At 43.6% G+C, this 17,895-nt stretch overlaps 1 protein-coding gene across 1 annotated transcript in view; it reads right to left on the bottom strand.

Moving 5' to 3' along the window:
- Positions 1 to 8,547: 8,547 nt before the first annotated feature.
- The window catches only part of bahcc1b (BAH domain and coiled-coil containing 1b), a 53,858-nt gene continuing 44,510 nt past the window's right edge, over positions 8,548 to 17,895 (bottom strand). The window contains 10 exon segments of the mRNA XM_070851828.1: positions 8,548 to 9,863; positions 10,404 to 10,640; positions 11,779 to 13,214; positions 13,904 to 14,041; positions 14,130 to 14,246; positions 14,339 to 14,447; positions 14,563 to 14,638; positions 15,121 to 15,238; positions 15,463 to 15,628; positions 17,585 to 17,814. Coding sequence (XP_070707929.1) covers positions 9,654 to 9,863; positions 10,404 to 10,640; positions 11,779 to 13,214; positions 13,904 to 14,041; positions 14,130 to 14,246; positions 14,339 to 14,447; positions 14,563 to 14,638; positions 15,121 to 15,238; positions 15,463 to 15,628; positions 17,585 to 17,814 — 2,837 coding nt within the window. The 3' untranslated portion in view covers positions 8,548 to 9,653.

The raw sequence follows: 17,895 nt of genomic DNA, 5'->3' as shown, positions 1-17,895 counted from the left end.
GACCCTTGGTTGATGAGTGATCTGCTGGATGGTGTGATTGATGAAGGACGGAGTGATGAACGCTTGATGAGATGAAAGAGTGAAGAGCCATCAGCACGCAAACGCAGACTCACACACATCAACATACACTCACACACACTCACAAATGACTAAGGCCTCTGATGTGGGTGTGTAGGCAATACATTCACACAGACACTTATAGAACCAAAAGACACAGTATGCAAAAACACACTCTAACACACCTCAGCGTAAGATGAAGGGACGATTATAGATGAAAAGTTTTCTTTGAGGCAACAGATACGTGACATGAATAGCACTGAGGAGGCTGTACTAGCATATACATGCTCACAAACACACACTCACACACACAGATAGATAGATAGATAGATAGATAGATAGATAGATAGATAGATAGATAGATAGATAGATAGATAGATAGATAGATAGATAGATAGATTAATTGACTGATTGCTGGTGACAAAGTTAGTAACTTATTGCTTCCTTTAGTTCACGCTTGTAATATATTGTTATTTTTCTGCAACTCCCTCCAGAGTAGAGAGTAATTTGCCTGTGGTCAGGCTCACTCATTAACTCAAAAACAGACATGAAAACAGTCTTTCTCTGTTTCTTTCTCTCTCTCTCTCTCTCTCTCTCTCTCTCTCTCTCTCACACACACACACACACACACACACAGACCCCTGGCACCTGAGGAGAGTGCCCTTGCTGTGGCAGGCTGTGCCAACATGTGGGTGCAGTTACAGTAAAGAAACACTGCCAAGACCACTCTGGGCAAGGCAAACAGCTGCCAGGGGCGCACACACACACATACACACACACACACACACACACACACACACACGATCCCTGATCCTAAACCTGCAGCCTCACCAACACACCTATCTTGCACTTTCATTACCACAAGAACATAGCCACAAACTCTCCCTACAGCTTCCTCACACTCTCACACACACACACACACACACATACACACACACATATGCACACACATATGCACACACATACACACACCACATAATCCATACATAATCCTCCACCTCTTCCTCTGTCTCCCTTTCTCATGCAAACACACACACACACACACACTTTGCTGAGTCAATGCGGATCACAAAAGACCGAAATATAACCAGGATTTCTCTGCCTGTCTTGATTTCTGTTGCGTGATATATAGGAAGCTTAACTGTTCCATTGATTTTGTACTGTACATTCCCGGTGTGTTGGTTCAGCTCTGCTCACTCAGCGTGGTGTCTTAATCTCTCAGGATCGCTGTCAGTTGATGAATCGTCAGTCATACAGACCGAGCAGAGCAGCTTTCAGCTTTAGGGACTATAGGCGGAGAAGTTTAGACAGAAAAAGAAAAGAAGACGTTGTATAAAGGCAGTTGTCTTTGTGGTATATCGCCACTTACTCTCTGTGTTCCTCACATGGTCTTATTTTATCAGTCTGAGCCTTCAAGATGACAAACAGGTCTACAGAGGCTACTTTCAGCACAGAGATGGCGATGTTTAGCCATTATTCTCTAAATTGTTAATTAATTTCCTGCCATTTATTACCATGGTAACTATGTCTTGACATCAGCCCTGCTCGATTGGGACAAGTATTACCTGGGCTCCTCTTGTGATTTGTAATAATTGCAGAGGTTGTCTCTGTTCTTAATTGCTGTGAATCTCTAGTAAGTAAATTTCATTGTAAATTACCATCAATGTTTCACCAGGTCATCAGGTAATATTAGTGGTAATTAGAGTTTTTTTCTTTGAAAAAATTGAGGATTTTTCAACACGTTTTTTCCTTCTTTTTTGAGCTAAAAATTGTGCGGACTGCAGTGGTTAATTGTGATTGAGAGCTTTGATTGAATTTTGGGTGAAAATGCAGGAATCTCATCCAGTTACTCAGCATGGAGAGCCATTTGGAAAGAGGAAGCTTATTGTAAACCGGTAATGTTATGAATGTGCCTGTGCAGGAAACACAGACACAGGGGGTAAACTCCCAGATTCCCCACATGAGGTTTTCAGGTGAATCTAGACCGGTGAGATTGGGGCTACAGTTGTTTTTCAGTTATGCTTGGGAAGAGGAACATATCATAACAGTCAAAAACAAATACATTATGGCTGAATATAAGAAGCTACAGTCAGGAGATGGTTACAATCAAGAGTGGAAACAGGGAAAAGGAAACTCTTAACTGACTGCTATAACCTGCAGGGTGGGGGTGACAGATAGAGACAGCCGAGGGTGTCAGTAGGCCAATGTTCAGCTTGTCTATATGTGCTGCCAAAAAAGGCAAAGATTGAAGAAACGTAAAATACAACTGTCCCTGGAAAATTAATAAAACTAAACCTGCTGCTTTCTTTATTCTTCCACTTCCAGTTAGCTTTGATAAATTGTGAGTTGATAAAATGTGAAAATGATGACACAACCTGAAGACTTGTAACAAGCCTAACACTAACTTCCAAAACATGACATTAGAGCTATTGTGAATATTCATGCAAACATTTAGTTTATGATATTTGGAAAACCCTGTTAAAGGATTCCTTATAAATTAGACCTGCTTTGTGATTTCTGTGTACGTTATATCATCACAGCATTTCAGCTCTGTTCAGAGTGTCTGTGTAGGGAAATATTCGATAATTAAGGACTCAGTGTCACTGTAAAAGCCTGAATAGAAAAGTGAAGTCAAGTCTTTTTCAGCATGTAATTTCCTACTGAAATGTATTCATTGTAACAAACAAATAAAAATGCAATAGTGTCAGCCAGAGTGCTGCATTAAAATACATTAACGCTCGCACAACAAATGGTGGTCAGCTGGAAGTAAACATGCGGGTAGATATGATACGTTAGCAGCAGTGTTACCTCGGCTACCCCCATCAGTCATGTGACACTCGCCTGGCAGGTTGTAGTGGTCTGTCGAGAATCTGTCCCGGTCTACCAGAACCTCTAAACCTCACTTATTAACAAGTTACATGTCGTTTGTTTAATCCATCCAGGAAGTCTCCGCTTCTGGCCAGGAAATAGTCTGGCACATGACCGCCCCAGTAAAACCACAACTTCATGCACACCACATGTTGATTAGTGAGCTTCACAGTTACTGGTAGGCAGATTTTATTACCTTTGGACGGAGCCAGACAAGCTGTTTCCCTCTGCTGGCTCCTAATGCTAAGCTAAGCTAAGGCTCTCCTGACTGTAGCTTAATATTTATGTGAGTGGTATCGATCTTCTCATCTAACCTCTGTAAAAAAGTAAATAGCTTTAAAGCATTAAAGCAGATTTTTTTCATTAGAATACAGAAAAAAATCTTTTAAGAAGTACATGTTTACGTCTATATCTACCCTACATCTGTCTGTGCTTTTGCTGCTATCAAGTGTTACAGTGAGGTTGTGCTGCCGTCTTCATTAAATGTCGAATAAGTTTGAGAAAATCTCATGAAATGTAAGGAAATGCAACGTGACTGTCTGCCCATCAACATCGCGGATGTTGCGTCAATTCATACTTGCTACCCTCAAACCCTGTCGCACTGTTCAGGTTTCACGTTAATTTACTGTAGGCATTAGATCCAGACAGGTGTACAGTTACAGATATTTTGATGACCCCCACAGTGGAGCTGACAACACATCAAGAGGAAAGAACATGCAGGGCTGCTCGAAGTGTGTGTGTGTGTGTGTGGGTGGTTTGCACCAGTTGTTTTATATATATATACTGTACATATCTTTTCTCCTGCTGTCGCTGGGCTAGAGTTGGCAAGCTTGGCAATCAAGTCCCTCACACACACACACACACAGATACACATATAAATTCCACCCTGCATCCAGATCATATCATAAATATCGCACACACATTCCCACACAGCAGCTATCAGGTGTCTGTGGCTGCGGTTGCTGTGTCCACTAAGACTTTACAGGATGTTTGACCTACTCTGACTGTTGGAGCAGACAGCTACGCAGCGGCCAAGACTCCTCTACTATTCCAAATATCAAATACCAGCATCAGCGACAACCCCCCGAGTCATGTACAACCTGTGTGTGTGTGTATGTGTGTGTGTGTGTGTGTGTGTGTCTTGCCTGCATTAAGGAGAGGAAGTCATCATTGTGGTTTTTCTCCACTTTCGTGTTAAAATCTTGTGGATCAGGAGGTTATGGAGGTAGTTTGACCCTAGATGACCCAGAGCCAGCGTACCAGCTAGAAAACATGCAACTCTACTCTTGATCCTGTTCTACTCTTCTTCTTTCTACTCTTTTTGCTCTATTTCCTTTCTTTATAACTTCAGGTAAAGCACAATATGGGTAAATGGAACAGGTTTCCAAATATATTTACGATTTGTATGGAAGTACGAAAGCTTTTATTTTGACATAAATTTAAGTAACATACTCAAACGGGCTAATATTCAATTAAATTTTGTATTTGCAGTTTAGAAAAACTCCCCTTTTCTCTGTGGATTAGGTCATTACATTCATTCATGTGAAATGAATTATTTTGTAACTTCCAAAGGGGGAAAAAAATGTTAAAAAGGAGTTTCCTTTCAAGTAATTATCCACCAAGTATCTATATTCTGATGACTACTCTTTTTCATGTAAATATTTTTATACTATTATATTTGGATACAGCTTGTATAAAACATAGTTACAGTTTCAGTCTCACAGTGTGACTACTGTAGCTTTGATTTACTGACAGTGCCTCAGATTAAATTATATAATTAATGTGTCAATAAACATTTAACCAATATTAAATCCGACACCAATAGTATAAAGTTTTACTCTACAATAGATCAGTGTCCAACTGAAAATATTGCGTTAAATCTTTATATAGTCAGTTATCTGTGGGAAATGTCACCATTTATTCTGTGAAATTGGCCAAAAAGTGAAACAAGTCATAAAATTGGGGGAAATAGAACATGGAGGTTTGTTGGTGTTGTAATGTAGGAGAACATGGACAAGACTTCCACACTGCCAAGAAGCCATGATTTATGTAAGCCTACCATCTGTTGCCACGGAATACGTTGCACAACTACCAGTGAGTCAGCGTGGATATACGGACATCTACAATGTCTCTCTCTCTCTCTCTCTCTCTCTCTCTCTCTCACACACACACACACACACACACACACACACACACACACACACACACACACACACAGATAGAAGATGGATACAGGTGGCGAGCTCACAGAGGCTCAGATGAACGATGGATGAGGTGAGAGAGAAGACCGCTGATCTCCTTACTCCCACTTCGAGTGACCTGAATATACCCTGGTGCACACACACACACACACACACACACACACACACACTAACTATCTACATACACACATGCTGCTTCCCGCCGCAGCTGACAGCCATTCATTCACTTCGGTGTCGGCTCAGGCTATATCTAAATGGAGGGCTTTCTCTGGATTGGAACCCCCCCACCACCACCACCACCACCACCCAAACACACACACACACACACACACACACACGCACACAAACATACAAGCTCTCAGACACACACTTGGGTATACACCCTGTCCTTTTTCAATCCACCAAATTTGACTGTTTCACTGCACACCAGTTCGCACAATTACAAGCACTTAATAACTCACACACACGCACATACACACTGTTGGAGCAGCACACAATGTGCAGCCTCTAGATTCCTCTATACCAGTGACATGCTTCAGATGTGGTGTCTTTGCTTCTGTCCGCCAGCCCCCCCATCCCACAAACTAGGAAAACACAATAAAAAAACTGCCACACCTTGCGCCGACACCTTGACCCTTCACACACACACACACACACACACACACACACACACACACACACAAATCAGCTTGTGGCATGTTTGCTCTTACGACGTGAAAGCCCTCTCTCATTAACCCAGAGGGCACCCCCAGCCTCCCATTGTGCCCCTATCTCCCACAGCATTCTGGGTAGAGTAGTTTAACAATGTCAACCTGATAAGCCCAATGCAAACCTACTGATAAGCAGTCAAAGACTGCACTTAATGTCTGTGTGTTTTGAAGGTGTTGGTTGATTGAGGAGCCAATGAGGAGGACGTAAAAGACCAACAGTGACCAGAAAGAGTGCATGTGTGTGTATGTGGTGTGTGGGTCACACCGGCAGCCATAAGCCTACCGTTTCATATCTTTGTAATAGTGTATTAAACTGCCGAGACAGCTAAAGCGCAGAATACAAAGGAAAGCAAACACACACACTAATACTGCTGGACAAAGGGCCTGAATGTGTGTATGTGTCTGATTTGAAACTATGGCCAAGGACCATTAGGAAAGTTATTCAGAAAAAAGGTGAGTCAACGTTTCCTGTATTGACAAGGAAAGCAGGGAGAGATACGCTGCCAAGAAGAAAAAGGAAAACCAGCCAAGGTGGGGCTGACATTAAAAACACAGCCCAGACTAAGATAAAGTTTACAGCCACATTCAAGACTTCTTCACAGGCCGCCACGAGGCAACCAGACTGTAATTTGAGGTCAAAGGTAAATCCTCCATCCAGACTTCAATGTTGCAATAAGCCGCGTCACAAAGGCTCCGGTTACACTGTGATAAAAAGGTGTGAATATTTCACAGGAAGTCTCAAATAAAATGCAATAAATTTACGCACTTTGTCCCAGAAACTCCACACCCTGCAGGGGATAATCTCAACTGTTCTTCCCAGCTCTCACATTACATTTCACACACAAGAGAGCAGAGAAGCCGTGGAAGTAGCCTACAGGAGTGCATGTGGACTGTGTGGGTTTATATTGGTGAATACAGGGGACGAGCACGCTCTGTCTGATGAGCTGCATTTTTATACACACACACACACACACACGCACGCACGCGCGCACGATGTAAGGATTTGAAATCTTTGCAGGCTGAAAGCTGATACCCTCTCTTTGTTCTCTTAATGGTCCTGTTCCGGTTTTATTATTGTGCATACCTGACCCACCTGTACAGCCAGAGGAGACTTTATCCTGCCCGTCGTCTCTCATGAAACACTGCTAGATACAGTTTCCCTTTCTCTCCCCATTCTTGCCTTTCTCTCGGCTACAGCTACAGTTTCAGATTGCTTCCTCCTCTCGTGTTTTGCTTTTTTTTCCCTCCCCCTTCTCATTATTCCACGCTTTCTTCTGTGGTCTATTTTCCTACAGCAGACAAATGATCGGCATTGATGAACACAAGGCTGTATTCAGAGGACTCACACCCAGCAGGAAAGGGGAAAAAACTATCAAAATGCTGTTTTTGTAAGAATCTTTTTTTTTTAATGAAACACAAAAAGGCAATAAAATTAAGATAAATAATTTTTTTCCTTTTGTACATGAGGAAATATTTATGTCATATTTCCAAAGAATGACTGAAATTACATAATATATTTTAGTAGGCTATCTCAACCATACAAAGCAGGCTCCAGTGGGTCTAAAAAAACACAATGATGTCACTTCTGTCAAAACGTGATGGTTAGAACTGAATCCAGTGTTTCTTACAGAAAATACAGCTTAAAAAAAATCAATTAAAGACCCATAAAAGTAATATTTTAAAATTGAGTTTCACATTAGATTCCTTTTAAAGCTTTTGCTTTGCAGTGTAACAGCAACATTGTTGTTAAAAGTCAGTCGATGTCCTAAAAAAGAAAAAGGCATTCATGTTCTTCCCCCCTGTACATCCTATACACTGACAACAAGGCTTGCATAAACAGTAAGACGATGGTAAACGAGGAAAACAAGCAAACATAAAACACACACAGAGACATTTTTGGCAAAGCAGGAATAAAAGTGACAAGAAGCATAATTTGTGATTTGATCCTTATCTTGTTTTTTTTGTCTCTCAACATTGTCCCATTGATTGGCTCTGATTGTCCTTCACAGTCACGTGATGCCATTCTGGTTGCCATAGAGACCTCAAGTGCATCAGCTGGGCAGTGTGCAGACAATGTTGCTGCAACGTTTCTCAGAGGCTGTCATAGCAACGCTGGATGAACATGAGCAGACAACGAGAGGAAGTCTACTTAAAATACCTCGGTGATTGCAGGGGTCCCGGATTCAGATTTGATTGAATGTTTTTTTGTCTTTTTCATAAAATTGTTTTCTTCTAATGCAGTGAAGCGTAAACTCACAGGTGCTTTGGTATGTTTCTTTTTGATGCCAGATAAATATATACATTTTATATAGGTATACAGGCTAAAATAGATAAAGAAGAACTAGATTCTTTTAGGATCGGAGAACAGCAGAAACTCAGTTTCTTTTCCAGTATTTGTTAAAAAAAAAAAAAAAAAGAAGCTCCCAATAGGAAATGCACATTCTAAACCCAACGCTGTAAAATAAAGAGAAAAAACAAATTTGGACACATGTTTAAAAAGACCCTTTTTCTGATTTCCTTATAAAAACCTTTCTACATATTCACCCATTGCCTAAAGCAGGGCTTATAACCACAAAGTCTTCACATCAGTTGTACAGTTTGACCCCAAATCCAAACCTCCAATCCTGTTCAGTGCATTGAGGGAGAAGGAAACTAACACAACCTCCTCCCCCTGTCAGACCCTCCCAAACCCACCCACACACACCCTAAAAAAATCTAAATAAAATAATCTTCTCTCTGCGAAAGAAAACAACAGAAAACAAGAACAAATATATATGTATACTATTTACAACATGTTATATTATACATAATGCTGTACAAAGCCCACACACATGCCCAAGCACACATACGCACGCACGCCAACATGCACGCACCGCTCAAATAAACAATCCAACTACCTGTACATGTGTCTCTGCACCTGAATACGAGGATACGAGAGAGAGGTATTGATGTGTATGGCTTGACAGGAGAAGAAATCGTTTCATGTTTCTGCACGTTAAGTACTGGACAGATTAATATTCAGAGTGTTAGAGACATACCGACGGTGAGTCACGACGTCATCTTTGCTCGATGAGCACAGGTGTTCACGTGCATGACCACACATACAGTACAAACACACACGCACGCTAAAGCACTATTTACTTAGAGCTCATTAAATGCCGAACAGGGTCGTTGCAGCCACTCTGCAAACACACACACACACACACACGCATTTACGCACAAGTCCGAACTACAGTGTTTTTTGGTCCTGTTGGGGTTCTCCCAATCACGTTGTCCTCATCAAACTACCAGTATAAGACCATTAAAACCCTCCAAACCAGTGTGGTTTACAGTAAGTCTCTCCTTACTGTACAGTCCCTCCTGCTCTCTGAGTCAGTCTTTGTTTCAGAAAGCCAAGTCTGCCACCCTGCATCCATAGCATACCCAAGCTACTGTACTCCAAAGTGCTCATGTCCTTGGTTCCTGTTCTTTTGTTGTAGTAATCTCGTCGCAGTGACAAGATACTCTCTTATTTCAGCCACAGGGAAGGCTGTAGACTCTCACTGCGACGAGCCTCAGTCCACATCTGATAAAGAGGCTAAATCTGCCCTAAGTCAGACTTTTCCCCAGAACACACCAGAATCTTCTAAGTGCCAGTACTGTCGGGCTTTATCCAGTGGGCTAGCTCGTTCTCTTACAAGGGACGGATCAATACGCAGAGTCAAAACTCTTTGTCTTGGTTTCCCCTCTGTCCCCTGCTCTGTTCTGAAGGTCCATCCTGGAAGCAGTCAACTCCAGACTTCAGGTCAATATTTGGATTTCTCTCCTGCTGGTGGTTCTAGGACACAATGGCCATGCCATCCGCGCTGATCAGCTGGCCAGTGGTTGGTTCGTAGGTCCCTGCCAGGTAGAACAGGTCATTTGTCGTGTTGCCAGGCTTACGCTCACGCATCAGGTGGTCGTACTCAGCCTTGCTGACCACCTGGCAGCGATGGGAGATTGTCTGCACGTCGTTCTCATCCTCGTGGCTCGACTGATACAAAGCATTCTAGGAGACGGGAAGATAGATTGGCAAGATCATAAATTTGACTATCAAAATGTTGCATTTACAATTGCTTTCATGAGAAAAATGGTAAGTGGCAACATTGTTATATTTTCTTTGGTAATATCCTTGGTGCTGTTTTCACTCTGCACTTCCCACACACATCTCCTTTGTCATGTCTTTTACTGTGGGTTTTCTCATGATGAAGTTGGAGTTTTTACAAGTGGCTTTTATGTTTGCTCAGCCATGGTGAATGCTGCTGCTCACACTAACTACCAAGCTCATTTTCTGTTTATTCCAAACAAACCACTATTGCTGTGGACAGAAATGCAAAATGCAGAGCTTCCTGCGCAGCAGAGATTTTTTTTCTGGGAAAGACCCACCTTACACTGAGTTTTCAGGACTGCAAATGGTAACTGTTTCATGAACTACATTGGGGTTCAACCATTCAGATCAGATGGAAATAGAGAATAAAAAAGGCAAAATTGTAATATGAAAATGTCACAGACTGTTACTTTGACCATTCGTGTTTGCCCTGGTCTTTACCTTGCCATCGCGGTGTCGCTTCCCCAGGCGAGTCTCCTCCGGGTGGTAGAACCACTTGACCCTGACCACCATGCTGGAGCTCCATGACTCCCAGAGGCTCTCCACTCTGCCCACATAGGGCAACTGGGGCCGGCCAGGTGACAGAAACACAGCACAGTCCCCGACACGCACCGTCTCCTTGCCCCGCACAATGGCCTTGTAGAAAAGCTTGCGGGCTTTACCCTTCAGACCTCTCCTCTGTCGGGGAAAGAGAAAAAAAAAAAAGCACTCTCAGTAAAATTATTCAGCATTGTTGCATTCAGCATTTCACCACCAGCCATTAATGTGATAAAGGTGATATCATTGAAACTCATGTAGAAATTATGTTCACAGTAACTATAACCTGGATAACACACCTATGTTTCTGCCTCGTCTTTTGATTCGTCGGGGCATGTACACACCAAAGGGTCAGCTTCTCTTTAAGCTGCCCGTCGCAGTCGACAGATGCAGTCATGTTTACAAAGCAAACAACATGGCAGAATTGAAGCTGCGAGTGGCAGCGGTTGCCAGACTGTTTTGTTCTGTTATCTCAGAATCGTGACTTAATAATCAGGATAACAAATTCAGAGCTTAGCCACACCAAGTGAGCCTGATAGTGTTACCAATGTGTACAAAGTCTGAGGCAGAATAAGCAATGCCAAAAGAAATCATATTTGATCATTGCATTTACTGTATGTAATCAAGGTATGACACACCAGAAACTGCAACAAAAATCAGTTGTGAATAATAAGTAGGTTAGTGATACCCAAGAACACAATGGAAACTATATAACCAAGATTAAAAAAAAGTGTGATTATGAGAAAACAGTGATTGATTAAGTTGGGATTTTAATGTAATGGAATTTATTTATAAGAAAACATGGCTGGTTAAATTCTGCAGTACCATGGTGAAAAGCAGAGGCTGCAAAACTAGAGATCTTGGAAAAACAACAAACCAAACAAGCTCAGAGATTATTGTGCCTTCAAATAGGGTGGTAAGAGTCCATATGAACGCCCCCCTCTTGTGTGATTTGAAGTGGAAATTTTGTGAAAACTTAAAGTTCACAAGAGGCCATGAAGGTTAATTATTTGGTGGATGATAAGTTAATATATCGTAATTTTAGTCATATTGAATTTTCTTTTATGTCGAGATTGACATTGATATATCGATATTTCCAAAATCCTCATATTTCCTGCATTAATGTTACACTACGTGACCACTGCCTAGCTAAATTGTTAGCCTCTGTGGCTTCTAGATGCTTTTTAGGCTTTTTTTGCTTTTTTTTGAAGGCAACATTGTTCACAAACAGCCACCTCTTCAGCGACATATCAGATACGGCAAAATAAGTCTGTCCTACCTGTGTTGGGTTGCCGGACCATTTCCAGAGCTGCCGTCCAGGAAGGTGGGGGGCCATGTTAGGCAGAGGTTCAGGTGAAGACATCCTCTGCTTCTTAGCTGTCGTCGGGTCTTTGGAGGCAGGTTTCGGCTGCTGGCTCACAGGACTGCTTTGGCTCTGATGGTGGCTGTTAGGAATTCCTTCTTTCCTCTTAGGCTGGGTCTTGGCTGTGCCGCTGTTAGCCACCATACTTCCTTTTGACATGAACTCCTTCCTGTCGTCTGCTCTGTCAGCCCTCGTCTTTGAACCCATGCTGGCTTTGGCCACATAGCCATGAGCTGGGGCTGAGGAAGAGGGAGAGGAGTTGGAGGTGGTAGGGTCAGGGCTCAGGAGGTCGGAGGTCATATTCTGCCTGTGCTTGTGTTTATCCTGCTGGAGCAGTGCGCGGCGCAGCAGCACAGAGGACTCTTCATCAGAGGAGTAGGAAGAATCGTTGTCTGAGGAGCAGAGGGACGAGGAGGAGATGGAACCGGACGAGGAAGACGAGGAGGAGGATGAGGAGAAGCAGGCGGAGAGACGAGAGAGAAAACGACCACCACGGTGAGACGTGACCGTTGCACTTCTTCCACGTGATTCAGCATCTTGACCATCATCTTCATCATCCTCATCCAGCTCAGAGTAAGAGCTGGGGCAGTCACTCGGGTAGTCCAGAGTGTAATCTCCACCCTGGACTCCATGACCTGCTGATAGGAGATCCTTTCTCAGAGGTGGAGCACCCTTTGGAGTAGCCTCAGAACGAGCCCCGGTGCTCTCTCTTTCCCCTCCTCCCTTCTTGCCATCCTTCACCAGCAGGGCAGGGTGGATGTATCGCAGAGGGGCTCCTACTGGGGCAAGGCTCTTGCCTCCTTTTCCTCCACTTCCCCCAAGTCGAAGCAGGGCCTTGCTATTCTTTGTTTTAGGAGAGGTCACCCCCTCGTGGTCAAGCTTTACCAGAAACTGTCTCCTGTCGCGTTCGCTCACTGGCTTCCTGCTTCCAGCCGCCATTGCCATGGTGACAGATGAAGAGGAAGCAGAGGACGAGGAATGCCGTATCCCCATAGGAGCTACCATGGTAACCGGTCGCCCCGCTCCAGAGCATCCACCGCTTCCGAAGGTAGAGTAGCCATTGGCAATGCTGCTGAATGAGTCGCCTTCAAAAGGGGAGCCGAAGATGCCTTTGATAGGCATTGGGGGTGCGTAAGAGTGGGAGGTGGGCCGATGAAAGAATCCCAAGTTTCGCTCTCGTATCCTCCTCTGGGTCTTACGAGACGTCCCATTGAAGAGGAAGAAGTCAACTGGCGGTCTCTTCCTGGGCGCGGACCAGTTCAACAAGGAAGCATTGCCTTTGGTTACAGTGTCTGTTACTGATGTCGGTGTGCTGGTCTTAGGCACTGAATGGATTTTCTTCGGTCTGCCAACTGAAAAGGGAGCAACATAGATAATCACATGAACTGACAGATCTTAAAAGCATACTGAGATTAATTGTGGAGCTCTGGAGAAACTTAATATCTTTATCTCTTTGATCTTCACCTAGCCAGGTAAGTTTCGACATATCCATTACTCAAACTACAGCAAACCTGGTAAACCTGCCTCTCCCTCCAGCTTCATTGTCACCCTGAGTTTGTGATGAGTTACATGTATGTTGCTTAACCACACAAAGCACATTGATGACACTTCAAAAAGTCATGATTGATGCATATATGGAGGATAAATGATTGGCAAACAAGGAATTTTCATTTACTGGTCTTTTGCTTTATACACTTCGATTCAGAGCTCTCTGACTCGGAGGCATCTGATAATTGGTTAACAGTTGGAACTGTAAATGAGGTAAATTGTTTGATTTTAGTATGGCCTTAAGGGTCATGTGTCTGTGTGTGTGAAAATATTAACTAGTTAGACCACTACTTGTCTACATGTCTAACTGTCTTAGACACACACAGTCTTCCTCACCCATCATAAACTAAAGACTGCGATCGTTGATAATAAAATAACCTTTTGAACGGGCAAATCTTCTTAAAACCTTATGTGTTTGTTGCAGTGACTTGACACACAGACAGAGGATGTCTGGTCCTGAACAGACTGCTGCATGTGTTCCCTTCTCCCTTACCTGGTCTTTTCTCTTGGGGCCTCCCTCCTGGCTCCTCATTGGCTGGTTTCTCGGTGGGTGCATCTTTCTTCTCCTGGGTGGAGCTTCGGCGACCGCGGCGACCAGGTGAGACCAAAAGTGCTGGAGATGGTTCCGCACCTGACAGAGAAGAGTCGTTAACTTGTGCTTTCTTTCTTTCTTTCTTTCTCTCTTTCTTTCTTTCTTTCTTTCTTTCTTTCTTACTCACAGTGGATTTGGTATCCTGGGGGCAGAAGTCTGATGCTTGCAAGAGCAATCCTTCCTCTGTCTCCATCATCAAACTCCACCATCACGCTGCCCTCCTTCTCCTCTTCACCCGGACCTCCTAAAGCACAGCACACAGGATGGATGATGTGAATTGCTGGGAATGTACCAGTGTGTGTGTGCAGAGAGAGGCTGTCAGTGTGTCCTGCTCACCTCGATGGACGTATCCAGGGTAAAGACAGCGAGAGCGCTCGCTCCAGTAGGCGCACACTCGTGTCCCTGCAGTCAGGATGGCCTCGTTCTGGGGCCGCACGTCCAATACCTAGGGAAAAAAATCACAAAGTTCTCTGTGTATCATGTGTGGAGTTTCAGTTAAAGCAACTACCCAAAACTGTGAAATGTAACCGATAATCAGGAGCCTTGTGACTGAAACTCACAGCTTCCTGTAGCAGTTGCTCCAGCGAGTAGATCCGGGGGCGATTCCCTCGTTCCCCTTCAATGACTACACTGAATCTAAGAGAAAAAAAAGCAAAGAGAAATGAATTCAAAATGAAATTCCTCAAAAACCAAACTTTCATTTTAAGTTATAATTAAGTTTTTGTTAGGAGTTCTTGGTGTTTTTCTTGGTGTTTTTCACTGGCAGCTGTGTTGGCTACCACTGCTGTGTGTCTTGGCTTTGCAGTCGTCTAGACTTCTTGTTTGTTAGGATTCCCACAGCTGCCAGACATTTAACTAGCACTAAGCTAGTTTTCAACTCTTTTGTAAATCAGACAAGGCTTTTGTTGCAATATGTCTTTTTGGTACTCAAGTTCAGGGTTTCCCCTCGAAAGTTGTTTAGTCGAAGTGGTTATCCGGGTGATTTCATCTTGGGATCAATAGATGACAATGACAGTTGCTATGTGAAATAGTTACTCTGCTATAAAACACTGTGTGAAACCCTGAACGCTGCTACACATTTGTATCTGTGGTGGGAAAACATGGAAGTAAGGCCTTACATGTCTGGCAGGTCCAGAGTTTGGACGCAGGCAGCGTACAGCAGCTCATCTTCCTTGGAGATCAGGATCTTCAGCCCATCCACCAACATCTCTTTACTCAGCACACAGTTTGGCAGGGCTGCGGTGGGAGGGCGTGGTAGAAAGATGGATGGATTGAGAATATAAAGGGTGAGTTATACATAATTTGTGAGTGTGTTGAATAATTGCTATGTAAAGTGAAAAAGAGGGGCAAAAAGGCAGCGATAGAGGTGTGTGTGTGCATGTGTGAAAAGGATCCAACACGCTTTTAAAACCTGCATGTGTGCGTGTCATTATAAATGATGAGTCACTGTTTATGCCTACCAGGTATTCTGCAAGGCATGTTGGGAGGAAGGTGGATCAACATTTTCTCCTTCGCCTCCTCCTCTTCCTCCTCCTCGCCCTCAGAGAAGCTGCTTTCCTCATCCAACCGAAAGCCGTCGTCGGCTGCAAAGCTCTGCAGGAGCCGGCTCACCGCATGGCCCTTGGCCTGGACGGGGAACAGGATGTGACATCAGCTTCAATGTATGCCCAAATTAATAAACAGTAAACAGGATCTGCAGGTGACTGGATCAAGACGTTTCCAGTCTGATGTGACTGATGTGGTGAATCCATTAGTGAAATGTAACTGCAGACACCAACGCCTCTTGTAATATGATACTTCAAATAAGCCTGCAGGATTTGTTTTTCCTTTTGTTGGCACCATTTACTCAAAGGTCAGAGGTCACAGTCAGTAATAACTGCAGCTCTTGAACAGGTACGACTTAAGCGTATTGGCCAAGAACTCTCAGTACGATGGAAGGCTGCTATAATGTCGACGCTTGAGCTCTAATTTACATTCTCACCTTTAGACACACACACAAATACACTAACACACACCAGATACTATCCATCTCCAGACCGGTTTAGGCTCGTCTATCCAAAGATGATTGATGACTGATGATGGAAAGTCAGCTCGCTTAACAGGTTTCTGCTTGTATATAGGCTTTGCAAAGAAAAGACCATAATATTGAATGCATGAGAGACCGTGTGTGTGTGTGTGTGTGTGTGTGTATGTGTTGTGTCTTGGAGTTTTCCACATCAGGAGACCATATATTTTAGTGACAGAAGTTTCGTCACCAGAGGGCATGGGTGATTATTTCTCTTTAGTGCTGGTGGGGTGTGTGTGTGTGTGTGTGTCTGTTCAGACATGCTTGGGTGTGTGTAGGGTTATGGCCAATGATTATCTTTATACTTTTTCTGTTTGGTTTGGAGTTATGCGTTTTTGGACATTCCCTCACAATGACTCAAAGACTAAGGCAACCTCGGGGCACTTCTCATTAAAATGAATGTGGGTGTCTCGCCAAGGGCTGCCCACATGAATACAACGGGCCAGTGGTGTGTTAGCACAGCAGGCAGGCATGCAAACACACACCTATAACAAGAGCAAATGGTATACTTAACAAAGTGACTGATTTACAGTTGATGCTCATCATTTTCCTGTAAGCGACGTCAAAGTTATTGGAAGATAAAGGGTGTGGCTCACTTCACTGAGGAAGGAGGGAACTTGAGGCGAGGGCTACTCCTCCTTGCTTCTGTGTTTCTCAGCCTTTATATGCATTCACCAGAAGGCCAAAAGGATCTTCTCTGAGTCACCCTTCTTCATTTACTCACTTTCCCTGTCAGCCGCTGTCTGAACCAAGCCATGTCCTGACCACTGTTTGGCAAAAACCAGCATGTGCCTTTTGCTCATTAACTCATTTCAAGAGTAATGTAATTACACTCCTTACAGCCCTGTGACAGAGGTAATTTATTGTGACTCTCATTATATAACGTCACCACCACACCTCTAAAATTGGCAATTGCATCTCACCTTTCCCTTCTCAATTCCCTTTCCCATGCAGTTCCGTGTAAATGATCAGAGGAAACAAAATAGCTGCGAAGCACACAGATTCTGCCCCCCCTAAAATGGATGTTAAACTTTAAGAAGGACATTTAGTTTTACAGCTTCTTGCCCTGGATATTAACTCCAAATATTGTCGGGTTTTCAGCTCAAATTGGCAGTTTTAATAACCTAATTAAAACTTAACAACCTGAACATGTGATTTTCTCAGAGCAGTGGAGCAACTGATAAACATGATCAACAGGCATCATGCCCAGGAAGTTGTACAAGAAAGTTCAGGAAGTCTTCAGAAGGGACAGTAACACTGTATTTCATTGCTGTCTAGTTCCTCAGATCATTTCCACAGACGTGCACAGGTGAAGCAGCTGAGGAGGGAAATGCAAGATGCAGATGCCAGTTTTGAGGCTGTAACATAACGGCGGTAGTGCCATAAATCTGCACTGTCAGGGAGTAATTCACTTGGCTGAATAGTTGTCATTTGCAAAAGTAAAATATTGCTATGTCACTGTAAGGTTACAAGTCACCACCCAACACAGGTCTTCACCTAAAACTGTAATGTCTCACCTTTCCCAGAATGCTCTTCCTCGCAAATTCCTTGCTGGCCCTGTTTGCTTCTGTCGGAGCTCCATGGTTCCCGTGGCCGTCCCCAAAGCTGCAGCCCACTGACGGCACACCCCAGCTGGGAATATATACTTTTTTAGTCCCATGGTAGTCTGGACGTCCCCTTTCTGTGTTAGACAGGCTCGGCCTTCTGGGCACTCTCCTCTGATCTGTACTGGACACGCTCCCCGTGGCTGAAGGTGAAGGGACATCATGGAAATTAGAGCTATTTGCAGATAAACTGCAGAAGTGATATTAAATCTTATATGGCAGGG

This window comes from Pempheris klunzingeri, chromosome 20 (genome assembly GCF_042242105.1).
Source record: "Pempheris klunzingeri isolate RE-2024b chromosome 20, fPemKlu1.hap1, whole genome shotgun sequence".
NCBI lineage: Eukaryota > Metazoa > Chordata > Actinopteri > Acropomatiformes > Pempheridae > Pempheris > Pempheris klunzingeri.
This window is presented reverse-complemented; position numbering and strand designations above follow the sequence as displayed.